Below are 17,600 nucleotides of genomic sequence, written 5' to 3'. Positions count from 1 at the left end.
AACGATATCCAGGACTTCAACTCAGATCCAGAACAAGTAAACTCAATAAATATTTATAGAGTTCTCCATACTAGCTTGTTTTGGTCTTTGAAATGAGAAGTGTTCAAACATTTGGATGTGGCAGAGAAGATTAATATATTCAGTGGGAATTTAGATAATGTGACCTTTAAGGCACTTTGCAACCCTAGGAAGCTAGAAAATTATTATTTTACTTATTTTTTCTGGATCAGGGGAAAGCAAAAATTGATTATGGTATGTAGCTGCTTCTGATTTACAACATATATCAAAAGTAAAATAAAGTTTCTTTCATTCTTTTTACAAGCAACAAAATCTATAAATAATTCTATGATATATTCAAGTTTTTGTTTTATTTCTTTATGGAGATGGGATCTTGCTACATTGCCAGGGCTGGTCTCAAACTCCTAGCATGTAGTGATCCTCCTGCTTTGGCCTCCCAAAGTGTTGGGATTATAGGCATGAGCCACTGTGCCCAACACGAAGTATTAATAAAGTAATAGAAACCTTACATCACAACTTAACACTTTAATCATCCTAACTTATTTTTAATAAACACTTCCAGACCTTCTCTTTTTATATATATGCACTTACAATCCTCCCTTTCTATCACTTTAAAGTTGAAGCTCCACATTTCTAATTTACTATTTATTTGAAGGGGGTTCATAATGGTTTTTCACTGAGAAATCCCAAGAGTTGGATAGTAATATGAGTAACCAGTAATGGTATATCTATCTCATTTGAACACAGTGGGAGTACAACCAAGGGAATAGTGAAATGATTTGGAGAAACACAAGCAGAAGCACCTGTTCTTTCCTAATTTATTTCATTCTCTTTATTTTTCTTTAGATTTCTCTTATTTTTCAAGTCTAATTTTCTGATTTGATATCAGGAAATTCATTAATATTTTGCTCCAACCTCAAGTTAGAATTTGAACTGAAAATTTTACCTTAAGTTCACCAATCAATTCTGATTCTAACGTTTGGTGAAGTTGTTAAAGAAATCAATCATTTGACTAAATTTTAATTTGACATGAAAAACTTAAATTTTATGAAACAATTTCTATATCTTGAGAAGCTGGGGTTATAAGCTATAATAATTATATCATTAGAGAATATTTAATTTAAGTCATGTTCCCAAAACATACCATCAACATACACTGTGTACAGTATCCTAAACAAAGCAAGATGGTCTTCTATCAGTAAAAGCTTATCTCCTTATTTCATAGACATCCAATATACTTGGTCATCACATGTTATCCTACTAAATGATCCTGAACCTCAGAAGCCTAAGGAAAACAGACCATCTTAAACCTAAACATAATTATGTTTTTTCTTTTAATTAAAACTCCAAATTAGCAAGTTTGTATTTCTTGATTGAATTCACTGATTTTCTTTGCAAATGCTCTAATGGTGTTAGAGTTACTCAGAGATTCTGAAGTGTGCTGAATATATTAGAGTCATATCATTTTGAGCTCTTTTGAAAAGCTCTTTAAAAATTAGTCAAATATAATCATAGATTAAATTTTAATGATTGTCTTTGTTTTGGATTCTTTCCCTGTGTTAATTTTCTCTTTTATTAAAAAAATTCTATATTCTGTTTATTACATCAAATATAAATCATTTAGTACAAAAGCATTAAAAATGGCATGTGAATAAATGATCAAATAATTCAACTAATTACACTTTTTTTAAACTTAGTTGACATACTGTTGAGTAGATATCATAATGCACAGCATTTAAAATGGAATATTTAAATGTTATTTTCTTTTTAATGAATATTTTATTCAAATGTATCTATTCATTAAACAGCATTTAATTTTAAATTTAGTGTACTCAGAGTAGGAGTTTCCCTATCGTAAGCTTTCATAATACAGAAATAATGAAGTTGCTCCATATTTCTTGATGAGTTCTTAGTCTAAATGCATTTTGAAAACCTAAACTTACGGACCCAGCAATCAGAGTACTTGATATTTGTCAAATATGTTGAAATGTTGGCATTTTCTTTCATGTGAGTGTTCAATATTGAGTTAGTGATTTTACTTTAATTCAAGGAAGGGAGACTCTTTCTAGAATGTCTATATTTTCATTTCTGCACATTTTTTGTATATCTAATTCCTTCTGTGAACACATATAGTAACCAAGGACCATCATGTGTATTTCCTACTCAAGATTTAATTATATCTGTAAGTTAATATAAAGAGTTTTATTCCATCAATTTTTTGCCAAAATATATAAATTAGAATGACATTATGAACTGATTTTGTAAATCCTTCAGGTTTTTTAAATGTACTGCTCATACTTGAGGTTATGTAATAAGCAAACACTAAATTATCAGCACTTGATATATGGATACAGACTTTTGTCATTGTAGGAACTGCAGCTTTTCTACTGGAATTTAATATTGTGATTATTTTAGTCTGTCAGCAGAAGCAGCTTGGTATACTCTTTCTAGTTCGCTGCAATATGAGTCTCTAACAGAGGCAATTTCAACAGTTTTCAACTAATAGTGGTTTATAGGATAAATAAATTATTAATATCTCTCTGCCTCAAGATTGGTATGAGCCATCGTACTGACAGTTTAGTCAGACTTTACATACTCTTGAGATGTGTTCCATGTTTTGGAAAGGAGACATGAAAAGAATTGGATATCTTTTTAATTTTCCTAAAGGTGTTTTTATTGTTTTGGTGTTTCGTTGTCTTGGAAGAGTATTGTGATTTATTTTTCTTTAATATGTAAAAGCAAGACTATATCCCAAATCTAAGTACGAATTATTCTTGGATTAATCATATTACTATCCATTAGCAATCACAGAAGGTGTAGTTAAGATGACAATCCATATAGGAAATACAAATTTCACACATTAAATGTCAACCTCAATATTTTTTTGAAGCTTAGAATGTATTACTTTTCAAAACATTTCACCCAAGTATATGGCTATCACATATTCACTCTAGCAGTCAGAAATAGCCCCAGTTCTCTTGGTCCTTCATCTTTTGTTTGGAAATACTTGAGAATATTGCACTGTACCCCATAAACAAATTTAATACAAATATTGTGCATTATTATTCAAATAGTATAAAATACTTTACATTCCAAAAATATATGTCATATTCTCCATGTCTTCACATTTACCCATTTTAAGAAGAACATATTAAGGGTATCAAATTAGTTTCTGTTAACAGCATTTAAAAAATATGAATTGAATGTTGAAAATCCTTTGTTAACAATACAATATTGCCTTCCAGTATGTACTTATATATTTCATACTAAAATAAATCTTTGATTTTGTTTTATTTATAATACTGATTTTAAATTTTTAAACTTCTATGAAAACTTAGACATAAAACTACACTAATGGAGACAAAATACCATTGAAGATTGAGAAGTTTTACTCCAAAAAATGCAGATTCAAAAAGAAGCCAATTTATTTTGTGTAAACATTAACATTTTTTCTCCCCTTTATGCATTCCTCAAAATATAGGGGAAAATATGTGGACTGTATTAATAAAGTTCAAAAATTAAATTAAAAATATTAGTAATACAAATATAAATAACAATGTAAATAATATATAATACAATTAGTTTCAATATATTCTATCTTTTTGAGTTACTTTTATTTCTAATATTTTTAACACTTAGAAACATTTTCATTTACTGTATTTGAGATTATTTATATCCACAACTCCTAAGAGAAGACCTTCAATGTTTCTTCAAATTTAGAATAAAGATTTCTCATAATATTATATTGATTTCCAAATGGCATACTAAATTCGTATATTTCAGCTTCATACAAATGCAGTTGTTAGTATAATATGATAATTTCCCTTTAGCTAAATCTTGATGCTACAATATAATGTTCACAATGAGTTAAAGAGCAGATTATATTTTATTGTTCCAGGAATTAAGAAAAAAAACTTATAATTCACGAGAGCATAAAGTGAAGAAAGAAATATACTTGTTTTAAATTACAAATGGATGTAAAAATCATAGCCCACTGATGTTCTTTTTATATGTTCTTTTAAAATTCGGTTTTATTTTATTATTTGCAAATTTTAATAAGTAAAGCTAGGGACTTTTATACCAAAGAAAGAATTCTATATCACTCCACAACTGCACCGTTCTTTTATCTGAGTGGTTATTCTTTCTCAGTGGAGCAAAAGAATCTCAGAATTAGAAATACTCTAACCAGCTCAGATGTCCTTCAAATGGTAATGCATGACTATGACACCACAGAAATTTATAGTTTAATTCTGTCTTTTTTGTTACAGATAAAACATGGATGCATACACCTGAAGCTTTATCAAAACATTTCATTCCCTATAATGCAAAGGTAAAAATAGTTCATATGCTATTTAATTTTATTTTGTTATAGTATTATTACTAATTCCTGGCTAATCTTAGATTGCTTATATATTGATATTTTCTGGTTATTGATTCCTGAAAAAAGTTTACGTAAATAAAATAATTGTGGTATAGGAAGTTATTTTTCTCTGTAGAATAGTTTCTTTTTAAAAAAAAATCCTTTAAAATTACTATTTAAATCAAATATGTGTTTTCTTCAAGTGATTTTGGTTATTGTTAAAATTATTTGCAATATTAGAGCCTGTATTAACTCAAACAGTTGACAAATTAGCTTTCTTTAAAAAGATTTTTATGTTGCATTACCTGATCTAAATATAAATCCTGCAAATGAAATGAGCTGCAGTTTTAATAAATGTAATTATCATTTAAGATAAAAGGAACAAAGTTTAAATTTTTATTTTATTTTATTTTATTTTTTGAGATGGAGACGTGCTCTCTAGCCATGCTGGAGTGCAGTGGGGAGATCTTGGCTCATTGCAGCCACCACATCCTGGGTTCAAGCAATTGGCCTACCTCAGCCTCTTGAGTACCTGGAGTTACAGGCACATGACACCATTCCCAGCTAATTTTTGTATTTTTAATAGAAACAGGGTTTCACCATGTTGGCCAGGCTGGTCTCCATCTCCTGACCTCAAGTTGTCTGCCTGCCTCAGCCTCCTAAGATGCTGGGATAACAGGCCTGAGCCAGTCTGCCCAGCCTAAATTATTTTAAAAAGCACACCAAAATATGCCCTTTTAAAGTTCTTTTGTTCAAATTGCTGCATTTTAATAGAGAAGTGGAAACATTAATCTATACTCTGTGTCTTTAAAGATTTCATTTGTTCTTGAAAAACTAGACAAATGAGTGAATTCAGTTTACAACAGGGACTTTAAAGAAAGGTGCTGTTTTGTAGTTAGTGATCACCAAACTTGTAATAATTTTCAGGGAAGTATGAGTCAAAATTTGGAATAGACAGAACTGAATTAAGGAAGGGATTAGAAATATTAGAATCAAATGTAAAAGCAGCTGAACTTTGGAGACAGAATAGGGGAAAACAAAGCTTATAACTTTATAAGAGAACTTAAGGGTTTACAGATTTGTAAAGTATACGCTGGGATACAGTGAGATTAGGCATAACAATTATTTCAGGAAAAATATAAGAATGTTTATTTAGAAGAAAGTTAATGGTGTTTAGTAGTGAACACCTAGAGTTCTTTCTGAATCAGAAGGAAGAAATATTTTAAAGCCCATCTAGAAGAAGTTATTCCAGAGCTGTTGCTCAGCAGTGAAATTTGGAGAGTGCACCATCTCTTATTTTTTTCTTGCTTACTTAGCAGCAAAGGAAATGTTCTGAAATGTTTTCTGTATGAGCACATTATATTTGAAATCACTATAGTGCTTATGAATTTTTCTATAAATTTAACATAAAGGTTGATTGACCTAATTTAGCATGAAAAGTTTAGTTAACTGAATGAGAAAAATTGTTTATGTTATCCATCATTTCTATAGATATTCTTCATGTTAGCTATTGATATACTATATGAAATCTATACTGAAAAATATTTTAATCTGGAAAGCTATGATTTTAAAGTGCATGCTCAGTTTTTGATATTATCAATTATAGTGGAATTATATGCTCCAATTGAAACCATCAAGCTTATTTTTATGTGACTGATATGTCTCATTTGAAAAACAGCTTTATAAAATATTAAAAGGTTATGTTATAATTATATCTACCTTTGACTCTGCCAATCATTATGCTTGTCTACATGGAAAAGTTGCTTCTGCCAGTTCACTGAAGCATAACAATTTTAAGACATTCTATAGGAAGTGCATGGTGCAGAAACATCTTCCCAGACTTGAGCCAGTAAAATATGGAGGGGCAAGATGGCTTTGTCTATTCTAATATGGCCTCATGAGTGATAACATGTTGTATGTGTACCAAGTAGCATTAAGATTATTTGGAGAGTATTAGTTTTTTCTGAATTCCTTTGTTTGTGGCACTTTTTAGGTTGACCTTATAGTGATTTTTGAAGATATTCTTGTTATAGACTATACCACTTGAAAACCAAATCCATGACCAGAGAAAGTAGCTTAGCACAATAGAAAAAAAAAAAAAATACAGGCTCTAGGGTTAGATTGCCTTGGTTTATGTCATGACTCCAACTGTGTGCCTTTGGGAAAATTATTTACTGTGTGCCTTTGGGAAAATTGCTTAACCTATGTCTATGATTATTGATCAATAAATAGGGATAGTAACAATAGTAATTTCTCACTTGAGTTGTTAAGGAGTTAGTGCTACAACAGTGTCTGAAATAGTGGAATTTTTTTTTCAGGTTAACGTCAATTCTGTCCCTCAGGTGTGTTCTTAGAGCCGTTCAATTGATTGGTTCTGGCCCATCCGGATTATCCAGGATTATCTCCTTTACATAAAGTGAACTGATTAGAGATATTAATCATATGTATGAAATAACTTTACTGAAACACCTAGATTAGAATTTGATTGAATAACTGGGCACTATAACTTAGCCAAGTTGACACATAAAATTGATCTCATAAAAGTATTAATAATGGACAAGGTTAAAAAGTCAAATTGGGAAGGAAGGCTTTGAATAGCAGAAGCAGCAGTTTGTGCTGTAAACGGATCCAACAGGATTTTAGGAAGATAAATCAGTAGTGATTTAAAAAAAAGTCAGTTTGGATCAGGAGAGATAGAATGACATGGGAAGTTATTTTAATGGTCCAAGTGTGTGGTATAAGTTTACAATAGGGTAGTAGATAAATTTCTAGTGGAAAAGAAAGATATGCTTAATATTCCAGAGGAAGAATTGATATAACATAGGAATGGTACATAAGTAGAGAATAAGAAAAATACCTCTTTTTATCCTGGCTAAAAGGGATAACGATCACACCATTAGAAGATTGTTGTCACTTCACTCACTTTTGGCATCCACTGGTTACAAATTAATCTGATAAATTGAACAGAATTCTTTAGGAATTATTATTCTCCCTGGGGAGAATAATAATGTAATAACATTTATGTTGAAGTGTCTTCAGTTTTAAAGCTGTAGTCTGTTTTATATTATAATTCTTTTTCAGAATACATTTTAGTTCTACATTCTTTCATTTGATGGAACATTGATTTCAAAAATTCACATTTAATATTCATAGTGTAATGATTTCAGATCACATGTCAATATAAAATAACAGATGGTTTTAAATAAACATTGTTCCATGTAGGGCTCATTAGTTTTGGAGTTTTCTTTAATGTGCAGTGACAGCATTTATATTAGTTCATTGGGAATCTTTTATATAATCCTGTGTGCTCTGTAGTGATTTTCCAAGCTAAAGGTTATTACCTATGAAAAAATGTGGTCATTAAATCAATGTAGTGGGTCATGGGGACAGTGTTTAGAGATGAGTAGCAAGGGCAAGAAAGGTGATTGCAGTTCAAGTTGAGTAGGTGCCGGAGGAAAAGAGTACTGAGAATCTGGATAAATTTTGAAAGTAAAGCTGACAGAATCAATAGACAGATTATGTACTAGTTTCTTATTGTTACTATAATTAGAACATTAATGCAGAAATTTAAAAAATTCCCTTCCCTTTAATATTTTATGACAATGCTAAACTCTCTTTTCTATTCAGGTAAAATGCTGGCAGACTTGTATTTTAATCAATTTATTATTCTGTTAGAGAGAGACAGTCATTTCCTAGATGAAGAATTGTGACAAATGTTTTATAAAAGCATTTATTTAATATTTTATTCTAAAATATATAATTATTCTCCAAAAAGTTTAATGTATTTATCCTTTTATGAAAAATCTGGCTTTAAGATACACAAAAATACAAGAATATATAAGAATGAAGTTTCAAAGAGATTACTACCTTATTTTGCACCAGGTAGCAGTAAAGAGAGTCAGCATTCCTTGATTATCTGTTTACTGTGTTCCAAGCTTTAAAAGTGAGCAAATTTAAAACAAACAGGAGCATGGACCTTCACTTTAAAAACTTACAAATTCCCTGTGGAGAGAAAACCATCACATGAAACAGAAATAATTTTGGAAGAAAAGTATATAATGATAACCGACATCTATGTCCTTTTCTTCTTAACTATGGAACATCTTAAAATCAAATACAGAAGTATAACATGAGGCAGTCCTTGCAAAACCTTTCAAAACCATGTCAGGTTTTACAAGTGAGAAAACTACATAGATGATCACCAACAAAATAAAATACAAATATCGAGGAGATGTTTACAAAGAAAGATTACCTTACATTTCAATGCTTTCTAGTGGTATCAGAGTTTTACATATGAAATATGCACTATATGCCACTTGGTATGTTTAATCAGAGAGAAGGATTGCTGCTGACCCAGTGAATTATGTTGTTTCTAGTGAGGCTTTCTCATCTTTACAACCTAAATTCGCCAACATGTATAAACTATGAGTCTTAATTTGGCTTCGAAATACAAACAAAATAACAAAGAATGAAAACACTGCCTTCATCCCCCCAACACAAAAAGGTAATATCAGATGTGACAGTAAGATATTAGAATGTGAGAATTCTAACTATTAGTAGTTGGTTGAAAACCACATCCTGGACACTTACATTTGAAACTTTTAACTAAATCTGCTCAATAGTAATCATAGAAAAAATCAGAACCCACATATCTGCCTGCTCAGATGCACCCCTCAAGAGTAAGCTTTAAACCAACAACTCTACTGATTCTACCAGAATTTTGTAGCCACATGGTTGTTGCATCCTAATACAGTAATCAGAGCAGTCACTTCTGGGTCAAACTACTTTGGTTCAAACTTCTACTCTCTCAACTGATATCAGAATTATGTTTTTTTATTTAACTTGTAAATGTAGATTAATAACTACAAATATCAAACTGGATTGTTATGAGATGTAAATGAGTTAATATATATTTTTAAAACTTAGATCAGTTTCGGGCATGACAAAATTTATTGTTATTAATATTGTTATAGAAAGTGTTCTGTTAACTCTGAAGTTGGCACTAGTCATTAATCTCTCTTGAGAATAATATAGCATTGAAAAACAGAGAACGAAATACTTAGAATGTGTATCAGGTATTTTATTTTTTCTGTTTACCTCAGCTGAAGTACTTTCAGTGACCACTCTGAGAGGTTCTATGGGGACGGAATGTTTTTACCTGAAGCACAGCAGGGGACTCAATACTGCCAACTTAGTAGATTTATGTACAAGAGAATGCTTTGACTATTAAAGAATAATACCATTGTGATTATACTTTCCTCAGGGTACCTCAAGGAGGTATATTGTGATTATACTTTCCTCAAGGTGCCTTGAAGTAACTGCATTCTGGAACAAAATATTAATGCAAAGATTGTCCTGGTCTTAAAATCAAATATAGAAATATAAGGCAGTCATTGTAAACCTTTTGAAACCATTAGGGAGTTTTACAAATAATAAGTTAACAAAGAGAGAAAGTTACAACATTATGTGGCTTGATGAGACATGGTAAAAAAAAAAGGTCTTAATATAAAAAAAATCATTTTACTAATGCTCCTTACATTGTTTTTTTGAGAATATATGATAAATTACCCTTCAATGAAATATTAAGATTGGTATATGACATAATTAAAGAAAATTCAGGTTTTAGAAATAAATGACATCTATTAGTGTGTCAAAAAAGGAAATGAAGAAAAAAAATCTTCAGATTCAACTCTGTGGAATCATTGAAAGTTGGGCAAAAGGTACAACTCTGTAATTGATGATGCCTTGTTGAAACATCCCAAATGGTTTCGAATTGCAAATTCATGAGTTTCTTTAGAGCAGCTTTATAAGAGCATCAAATATAAGCACTTGCCAATTTTGCTGGTTGTAGATACCAGGGGAAATATAAAAAAACATAAAGAGCTTAATTGCATTTCCAGATAATCTATATCATTTATTCAAAACTGAGTTTTTAGTTAATCTCAAAGCATAGGCACTACTATTAAATTTGGTGTTACATAACCTTTAAGAAACATTTTATTAGATTTTAGAACTGGTCTTTAATAATGCTAATATATATCATTTATATGCATTTCAAACATTTTAAAATTAGTGAGCATATAAATTGATTCTTAATGATACTTTTTCCAATTAAATAAATAATATATACTATAATAGGTATTGGTAATTTGGCATCTGTCACCACTTGGAAATTTTCCTTTATGTGTCAAAGTAATACTGACATATGTTTAAAAGGAAATTAGAAATCTGTAAAATGTTACCTTTACCTTGCATTTTCTATAGTGGGAAACTATATAGTGTTTTTTATGCCAAAAAAAAATGAAAGCAAATAAAAGCATAGTAATAACAGGAAGTTTGTTCAATTGTGACTTGTAGTAATAGCTAGTATGTGCTTATAAAATAAAAGAATAAATGGGAAAAAAGAAATGGCAGTGAATACCTACCATTGCCTGGCTTCTCAATTCTTGAGATAAACTTCCAGTTAATTCTGAAAGTTATCATCCTTAGAGAGTATTATTCTACATATGAGAGTACTCTAACAAAGTGTTATATAGGTGCTAGAAATTATTGAAGGGGAAATAAAAACTTTATCAATCCTCATTACATTTCAGTATTCACTATAGTGTCATTTTATTTTTCTGAAAAAGTCTACATGTGTTACAGATTCAAAGACAGCATTGAAAATGACTTTAGTATTTATTATTCAAACTCGGTTATTTTCTTAATAAGGTCTATCAAGACCCAGAGAAGTTGTAATTTATTTAAGTTTATACAGGTAGGTAGTAGCAAAATTAGCTGTAGAATCAAGTATCCTATCCTGTTCAACATCCATTTTTCTATTTATTGCAATATATGCTTCCTAATTTTTGAGAAGCATATATTGCAATATATGCTTCCTAAATTTTTAGTCTACTTAGCCAGCAGATTAAAGACCTAAAAACAAAGTAAAATATGTATATGTGTTTACCATTTGTATATGTTATATGTGAAATTGCTTCATCTCTGGAGCCCTGTCCCTGACTGTTAAATGATTCTCTGGACATCATTTTAAAGTAGGCAGGGGTTTGGCAGAGATGCTAGTGAGCTAAGCAGACTAAATAAAGTCTATATATTAGCCTCTCTAACACAGAGGCCACATGTCTAGGCTTCCATGAAGTATTGTAGCTTTCTTTATTCTGCTTTGCTTAATGATATTTTTATTAACTTAATTCCTGGATAAAAATTCTTTGGTGTTAATTATGTCCTTAAATTGTTATTCAGCTTGAGAGCATCTAATTATAAATAGGAAATTTTCTGAAAGTTGAATATATTTATCATTTATTTCATATTTTTGCATAGATGTGTTTGGCCCTAGATGAAATGATATTTATTTTTTATTTTATTTTTTAAACAGGGTCTCACTCTGTTATCCAGGGTAGAATGCAGTAGCATTAATTTTGGTTCACTACAACCTCTGCCTCCTGGGCTCAGGTGATCCTCCCATTTTAGCCTCCTGAGTAGCTGGGACTTCAGGACTGCAGCACCATGCCTGTCTAATTTTCTTTTTTTTTTAAGAGATGGGGTTTCACCATGTTGCTTATGCTGGTCTTGAACTCCTGGGCTCAAGCAATCCCCCTAACGTGACCTCCCAAAGTGCTGAGATTACAGGCAGGAGCCACTGTGCCCAGAAAAAATAATTTTAAAAAGCTTATTCATAGCTAGAGAATGTACAGAAGGAAAAAATTGATTTGGTCTCAAAAGGATCAAGCAGTAGCATTTTGAAGACTGGACTCTGAGACTTAAGGATCTGAGCAGAAAGAAAAAATTGAGATTAGATTATAGTTTTGGAGAAAAAGACATGTTTGCAAAATTAAAAAACATTTAATGTTTTTATCAATATCATTTCAGTAAAGGCATTTTGATGAATCACTAAAATAAGCATATAAGTGACTAAAATCAGCATAAAAGAAAATTTGCAAACAGGTGAGCCTGTTTTTTAACAGAGAACCTAGGAGAAATAAGAATGAAGAGGAAAGGATTGTTAAGGGAAGTAAAATATGGCAGAAAACACCAAGGTTTTGGAAATAATTTAGATATGAACACAGAAATTCGTGTTATCAATGAATTATTTGGGTGCATTTCAAATATTGATTAGGAAAATGTAGGTGAAACTAATTTGCCTCCAGAAATTACTCTTTGTCATTTGATTCAAAGGTGTAAGATGAGGCAGGTGGCCAGCACACTCTAGAGATACAAAATCTCTTCAGAAGACAAAATGAGATTCCTACTCACTATGTTCTTGCATTTTAAAAGACATTTTAGAGGATGTAATCTCTCATCCCTTAGGCAACATATTCATAAATTCACATATTTTGCATCAAAATAAGTCATGTTTGTCTTTCTTATACTATTTTGAACTATGGGAAACTTCATTTCCACAGCTGTTAGGAATATTTTTACATGTAACTATAGTTTCCTGTTGTGTGCCTATTTCTTCAGTTTCCAGAAAAGTGTGTATCATCTATTTTATTCCTTTCTGCTAGAACTAAGTGGTTTATTTTTCTAAACTTTTAAATCATTTTCATAAACATATACATAGACTCCAGTGTCAGTCTTAAGATAGTATTAAAATACCTCCTCTTTCAGTATCTTGCACAGATGTGATAGCAAAGCAGTGAAAAGACGTTGCTGGGATATGGTGTGATTCGTGCAAGCTAAATCTGAGAAAAAATGTATCTCAAAGTGTGGAAAACACAGGATAACACAATGAAAAATCAACTGTTTACATTATTAGATCTTCAAATTATTTTAAGAATAATTTTAAGTTATTATTTTAAGAATAATAACTTTTTTATTTTCCAAACACAATACATGCTAATTATTAATTAAGCAGTATAGGAAAGCAAAGAATTACAGAAACGAACACATTGCTCAAACCCTATCGGCAGAAATAACCCAGTGTTGACTTTTGGTTAACAGTATTCCAGGCATTTCTTTGCACAAATAGAAGTGCAAGAATGAATATACAGATAAAAAAAATAACATTTATCATTTTATAAACAGGACTCCACCAATAATTTCCCAAGCATTTCATATCTGTCATCTCATTTAATCCTTACAAAAGCCCAGTGAGATTGGACCATTTACACATCCCATTTAACAACTGAACAGTAACATTAAACTATAACTAAGGAAAGTGATGCTGGGGACAACTGGATAGACACATAGGAAGAAATAACTTTAAAAGGAAGAAATTATAACATGGATACTATTTCCATTATAACATGGATTCAATGTTATAAAATAACATTGAACTTTACTTGAATTTAACAGAAGAAAAAAAAAGTGAAGCAAATCAAAAGAGTTATTAAATTTCAGATCTATCTATCTCTTTGCCAACAGGGATATTAGTCTCTAAAAGGTTGTTCTAAGATTCGAAAAGATAATTCTAAAAGTCATTAAGTGTCTGGCATCATTATGTTTTTCCTTAATAGCACATTTCAGGTTTTGATAGTAATATATATCATATATGAATGATGAAGTGCATAGTTGACTTACATTTCTCCCTGGTAGGATACTCCATCCCAGGTTTTGTTTCTTATTTTAGTTTTGCTTGCCAGGATTTGCAACATTTACATTTTGTTCTGAAATTGTAATTTCCATAGTAATCTAAATTACATACTGAAATGCATTCAGATCACCACTTTATTTACTAGTTGTTCTTCTCTATTTATGAGACCTATATTTATAAATTTCAGTTTTCCTCCTCAAAATATTTTTCTAAAAATGACCCAATGACTTTGAAGTTTTGTGGGGTATTTCAAATGTGAGAATATCTATTGTCTTTATTTTTGACTTTCTTTGCCTCAGAACATTAGTCATTGTTGCGCAGTCTTCCTTTATTCTCCTGTAGAAAAAAATCTGAATCCATCCCAATTTCCCTTCTTGAAGGTGTCTTACTTTTTCTGTTGGATGCCTGAGACTTCATTTTTTATCCTTAAATTTTAGTTATATAATTGATATGTTTTAATGTTGATTGTCCTGTATCACTGTTCCTCTGTGTTCTTTCATTAGAATGTTTTTGTCGTTCTTCTGTTCCCCTTGGGAAGTCTCATTTACACACATGACCTAAATCACCATCCATCTCTTAATTACTTTCCTGCCTAAATATCATTCCTAAACTCCAGACCCAAACATTTGTCCAGCAGACACATAGCTTCTCAAAGATCTTAATATAACATAAGGACAAATCCCATATCAGGCTTATGACAAATCTTCAATAACCTTATCCTACTCCATCTGAGCCAGAAACACCACTAAGGACTGTTGGTTTCAATTGACAAAATGAACTCTATCTGGCTTCAGCAGGAAAGGGAAAGCATTGGTTTACATAAAAGAACACCTCACGAGGAGGACTGTTTCTAAGCAACTTGATTCAGGGCTCATTCGATAAACTATTCCCTTCGGTTTTCATTGGGTTGCTTCAATTCTCAGACTCTTCCTACTACCCCTAGCAGAGTCAGATTTACATGACAACTCTCAGATCCACTTCTCTAATAACTCAAACTCACCTTCCTGAATAGAATTTTGCCGACCCTTGTGGGTTTCATATGGATTGTGTGCCCTTCCTAGCCAATCTCTGGATAATGTGTTCATCCCAGCCAGTGAATGATGAACTCATTGACTTAAGGCATGTGACATAATGCATTCCCAGACAACATGGACTGATTGTGGAGAAAGGGTAGGTCCCTAAAGGGAAACCAAGCGAGTTACTGTAAGAAAGGAGAAAGGATGTTACAGACACAAATATCATTTAAAAAGCACTCTACCACAGGTATCAGCTTTGACCAGTGTTCGCCTCCCTTACCATCTACATCTAATTAAACGTTCAGACTTCTGGTTTGTTTGAAAACCTCTTGAATATGTGTTCTTCTCCACATAGCTACTACTGTCCACCTGGTGTAGGTCAGTGCTTCTCCTAATGTGTATGATGAAAGAAAAGATTTTTCTCTAATCTATCACAGACTCATATTTTTCAAAAATCTTATTGTAAGATATTCAAAATACCTCACTTGTCAAAATGCTATAACAACTTGTAAATGTTGACTCTCAATGTCTATATTTATTTGGCATGGAACACTTAGTGTCAACGGAGATAGGCCATCGTTATCTATCTCACACATATATCCTTACAGTAATCTCCACACATCAGGTGTACCTCCTCTTCTTCCCAGTTCTGACCCTGCTCCAAATTAGGAGTGAGCATTTTAAAATTAAATCTACTCATTTTATTTTCCAATGTGAAAATCTTTCAGTAGCTTCACACTTTTTTTTTCTCATGATCTATTCCTCACTCCTTAACATGAGTTTTGGCCTGTCTTCTCAAGCGTCATCTCTCTTATATGTTTTTTTTTTTTTTTTTTTGCATGTGCTCCTTTGTTTGTTCTCACCATCTTTTTCCACTCTTGCTCTCCTCAGGGACTTTATATTTACCTTGAACATACACCGATTCCATTGTAATTCCTTGTTTAATGTCAATGGCCTGCTTAGCTTGTTCCTCCTGGAAGACTTACCTGATACCACTTTCCTCTCCACTAAATCTCGGATGTAAGGGTTTTGTGGTATCCTGTGCTTACCCACTCTATCCTAGCTGTCTATTTTTTAAATTGTTTATTTAGTCATCAGTATGTATGCTTTCATTAGACCAAAGCATACATACTGATGACTAAAGGATCTTGGGAGGTAAGGCCAGATCTTGTTCATCATTATATCTCTGCCTCTAAAACACTATGATTAATACCTTTCTTTAACCAGTTACTGTGGAAATATAGTCAATTAATAGGTCCATCTGAGGAAATGTAAAGGGGGAACTCAAGCCAGATGAGACTGTCCATGCAACACAATTCTATGCCGAATGCCTAGAATATAACTACATATGCCCTCATCTGCGCCTTCCCAGGGCCCCAACCTTGTCACCCTACTTTACCATTTCCATGCTAATTTAAGTCTTAGCAAACACCTCAAATGCCTTAAAGCCAAAAAGTGAAGTCCTCCATTGTATTGTTAAGGCTGGCAGGAGAAGTGGGTAGATAATTAGTAATATGTTTTTCAAAATACAACAACAAACTCACTTATTCCAAAGAAATAATAGTGATTAGGGGATATTATGCTATTAGTGCAACAGAACCGACAGTTTAGAACTGGGAAGGCTATGTCCTGTAAACATTAAAGCATGGGCTTTGGAGTCTCATCAAAATGAATTGAAAGTGGACACTATAGTGGCAAGCCTAGTATTTAATTCAAGTTTTCACACATCTAAAATGCAAATAATACCTTCTTTATAGAGCTTTTGGAACATTTAATTTAAAAAATCTGTACAGTGTGTAGCATGTGGTTGGTACTCATTAAATGTTAGTTTTCCTTGTTTTACTCTTTCATATATACCAAAATTTAACAAAGATTTCATATACCTTTATTACATAGGAAAAAAGCTTCCATGGTTTCAAACAACTATCTTATAGATGAGATTTTTTAGAATATAGCACTTTCATTAAGAGGTTAGTACCTGATTCCTTGCATATTTTAATAACATGACTATTTCAAAATTAAACATTATGAAATTTTAGAACCAAATTGAATAGATTTGCACAACCCCCCTCTCTTCCTGCCCCTTCTCCCAAGCAGATTTTATCTGTGACAGAATTACTCATTAATGATAATAGGCATGGCAGCAATAGCTAATTACTTCCTAGGAGACTTAGATTCAGAGAAGCATAAGTCACCCCACCCCAGACTCTGCAGGTTCAGATAAGAAATATATCTTAGCAGCAAAGTAAGCAATGAAGGGGATTGACCAGTTTTAGTTGATCCAGAGCTATAATCTTAAATAATTAAAACTAGCTTTCTAGCTCCCTCAGAGTTACATTTATTTCCAACAAATGCAACACCATTTTCTTGGTTACATGTCTGCTTTTACTTCTCTTTAGAATGGTATTGCTCCAGGCTTGCTCACACAAACATTTGGTGAGGAGATGACGGAATAAAAACAAAGCAGCAAGCTTTACCAGTAAAGAAGCTATTTTTATTTGCAAATATTCAAGCTAAAAAAATATTCTTCACAATCTTCTGGGGAAAAAATGAGCAAGATTAAATATGCTCAAGCATTGCCAGAAGAAACATGCCAATAAATTTAATTATTTTTAGAGTATAGAGTAAGAAAAAAATCTTTAAAATTTAAGCAATGAAATTAGAATTCTACAGA

At 31.7% G+C, this 17,600-nt stretch overlaps 1 protein-coding gene across 50 annotated transcripts in view; it reads left to right on the top strand.

Annotated features, from left to right (window-relative positions):
* GULP1 (GULP PTB domain containing engulfment adaptor 1) overlaps positions 1-17,600 on the top strand; it is a 320,614-nt gene that overhangs the window by 204,425 nt on the left and 98,589 nt on the right. For all 50 annotated transcript variants that reach the window (XM_078327170.1, XM_078327149.1, XM_078327134.1 and 47 more), the window contains one exon: positions 4,287-4,348. In XM_078327170.1, the coding sequence (XP_078183296.1) occupies positions 4,287-4,348 (62 nt within the window). The remainder of the gene's footprint in view (positions 1-4,286; positions 4,349-17,600) is intronic.

Source organism: Callithrix jacchus, chromosome 6 (genome assembly GCF_049354715.1).
Source record: "Callithrix jacchus isolate 240 chromosome 6, calJac240_pri, whole genome shotgun sequence".
In the NCBI taxonomy this organism is placed as follows: Eukaryota; Metazoa; Chordata; class Mammalia; order Primates; family Cebidae; genus Callithrix; species Callithrix jacchus.
Note: the sequence above shows the minus strand (reverse complement) of the source record. Positions and strands in the feature narration are given on the sequence as shown.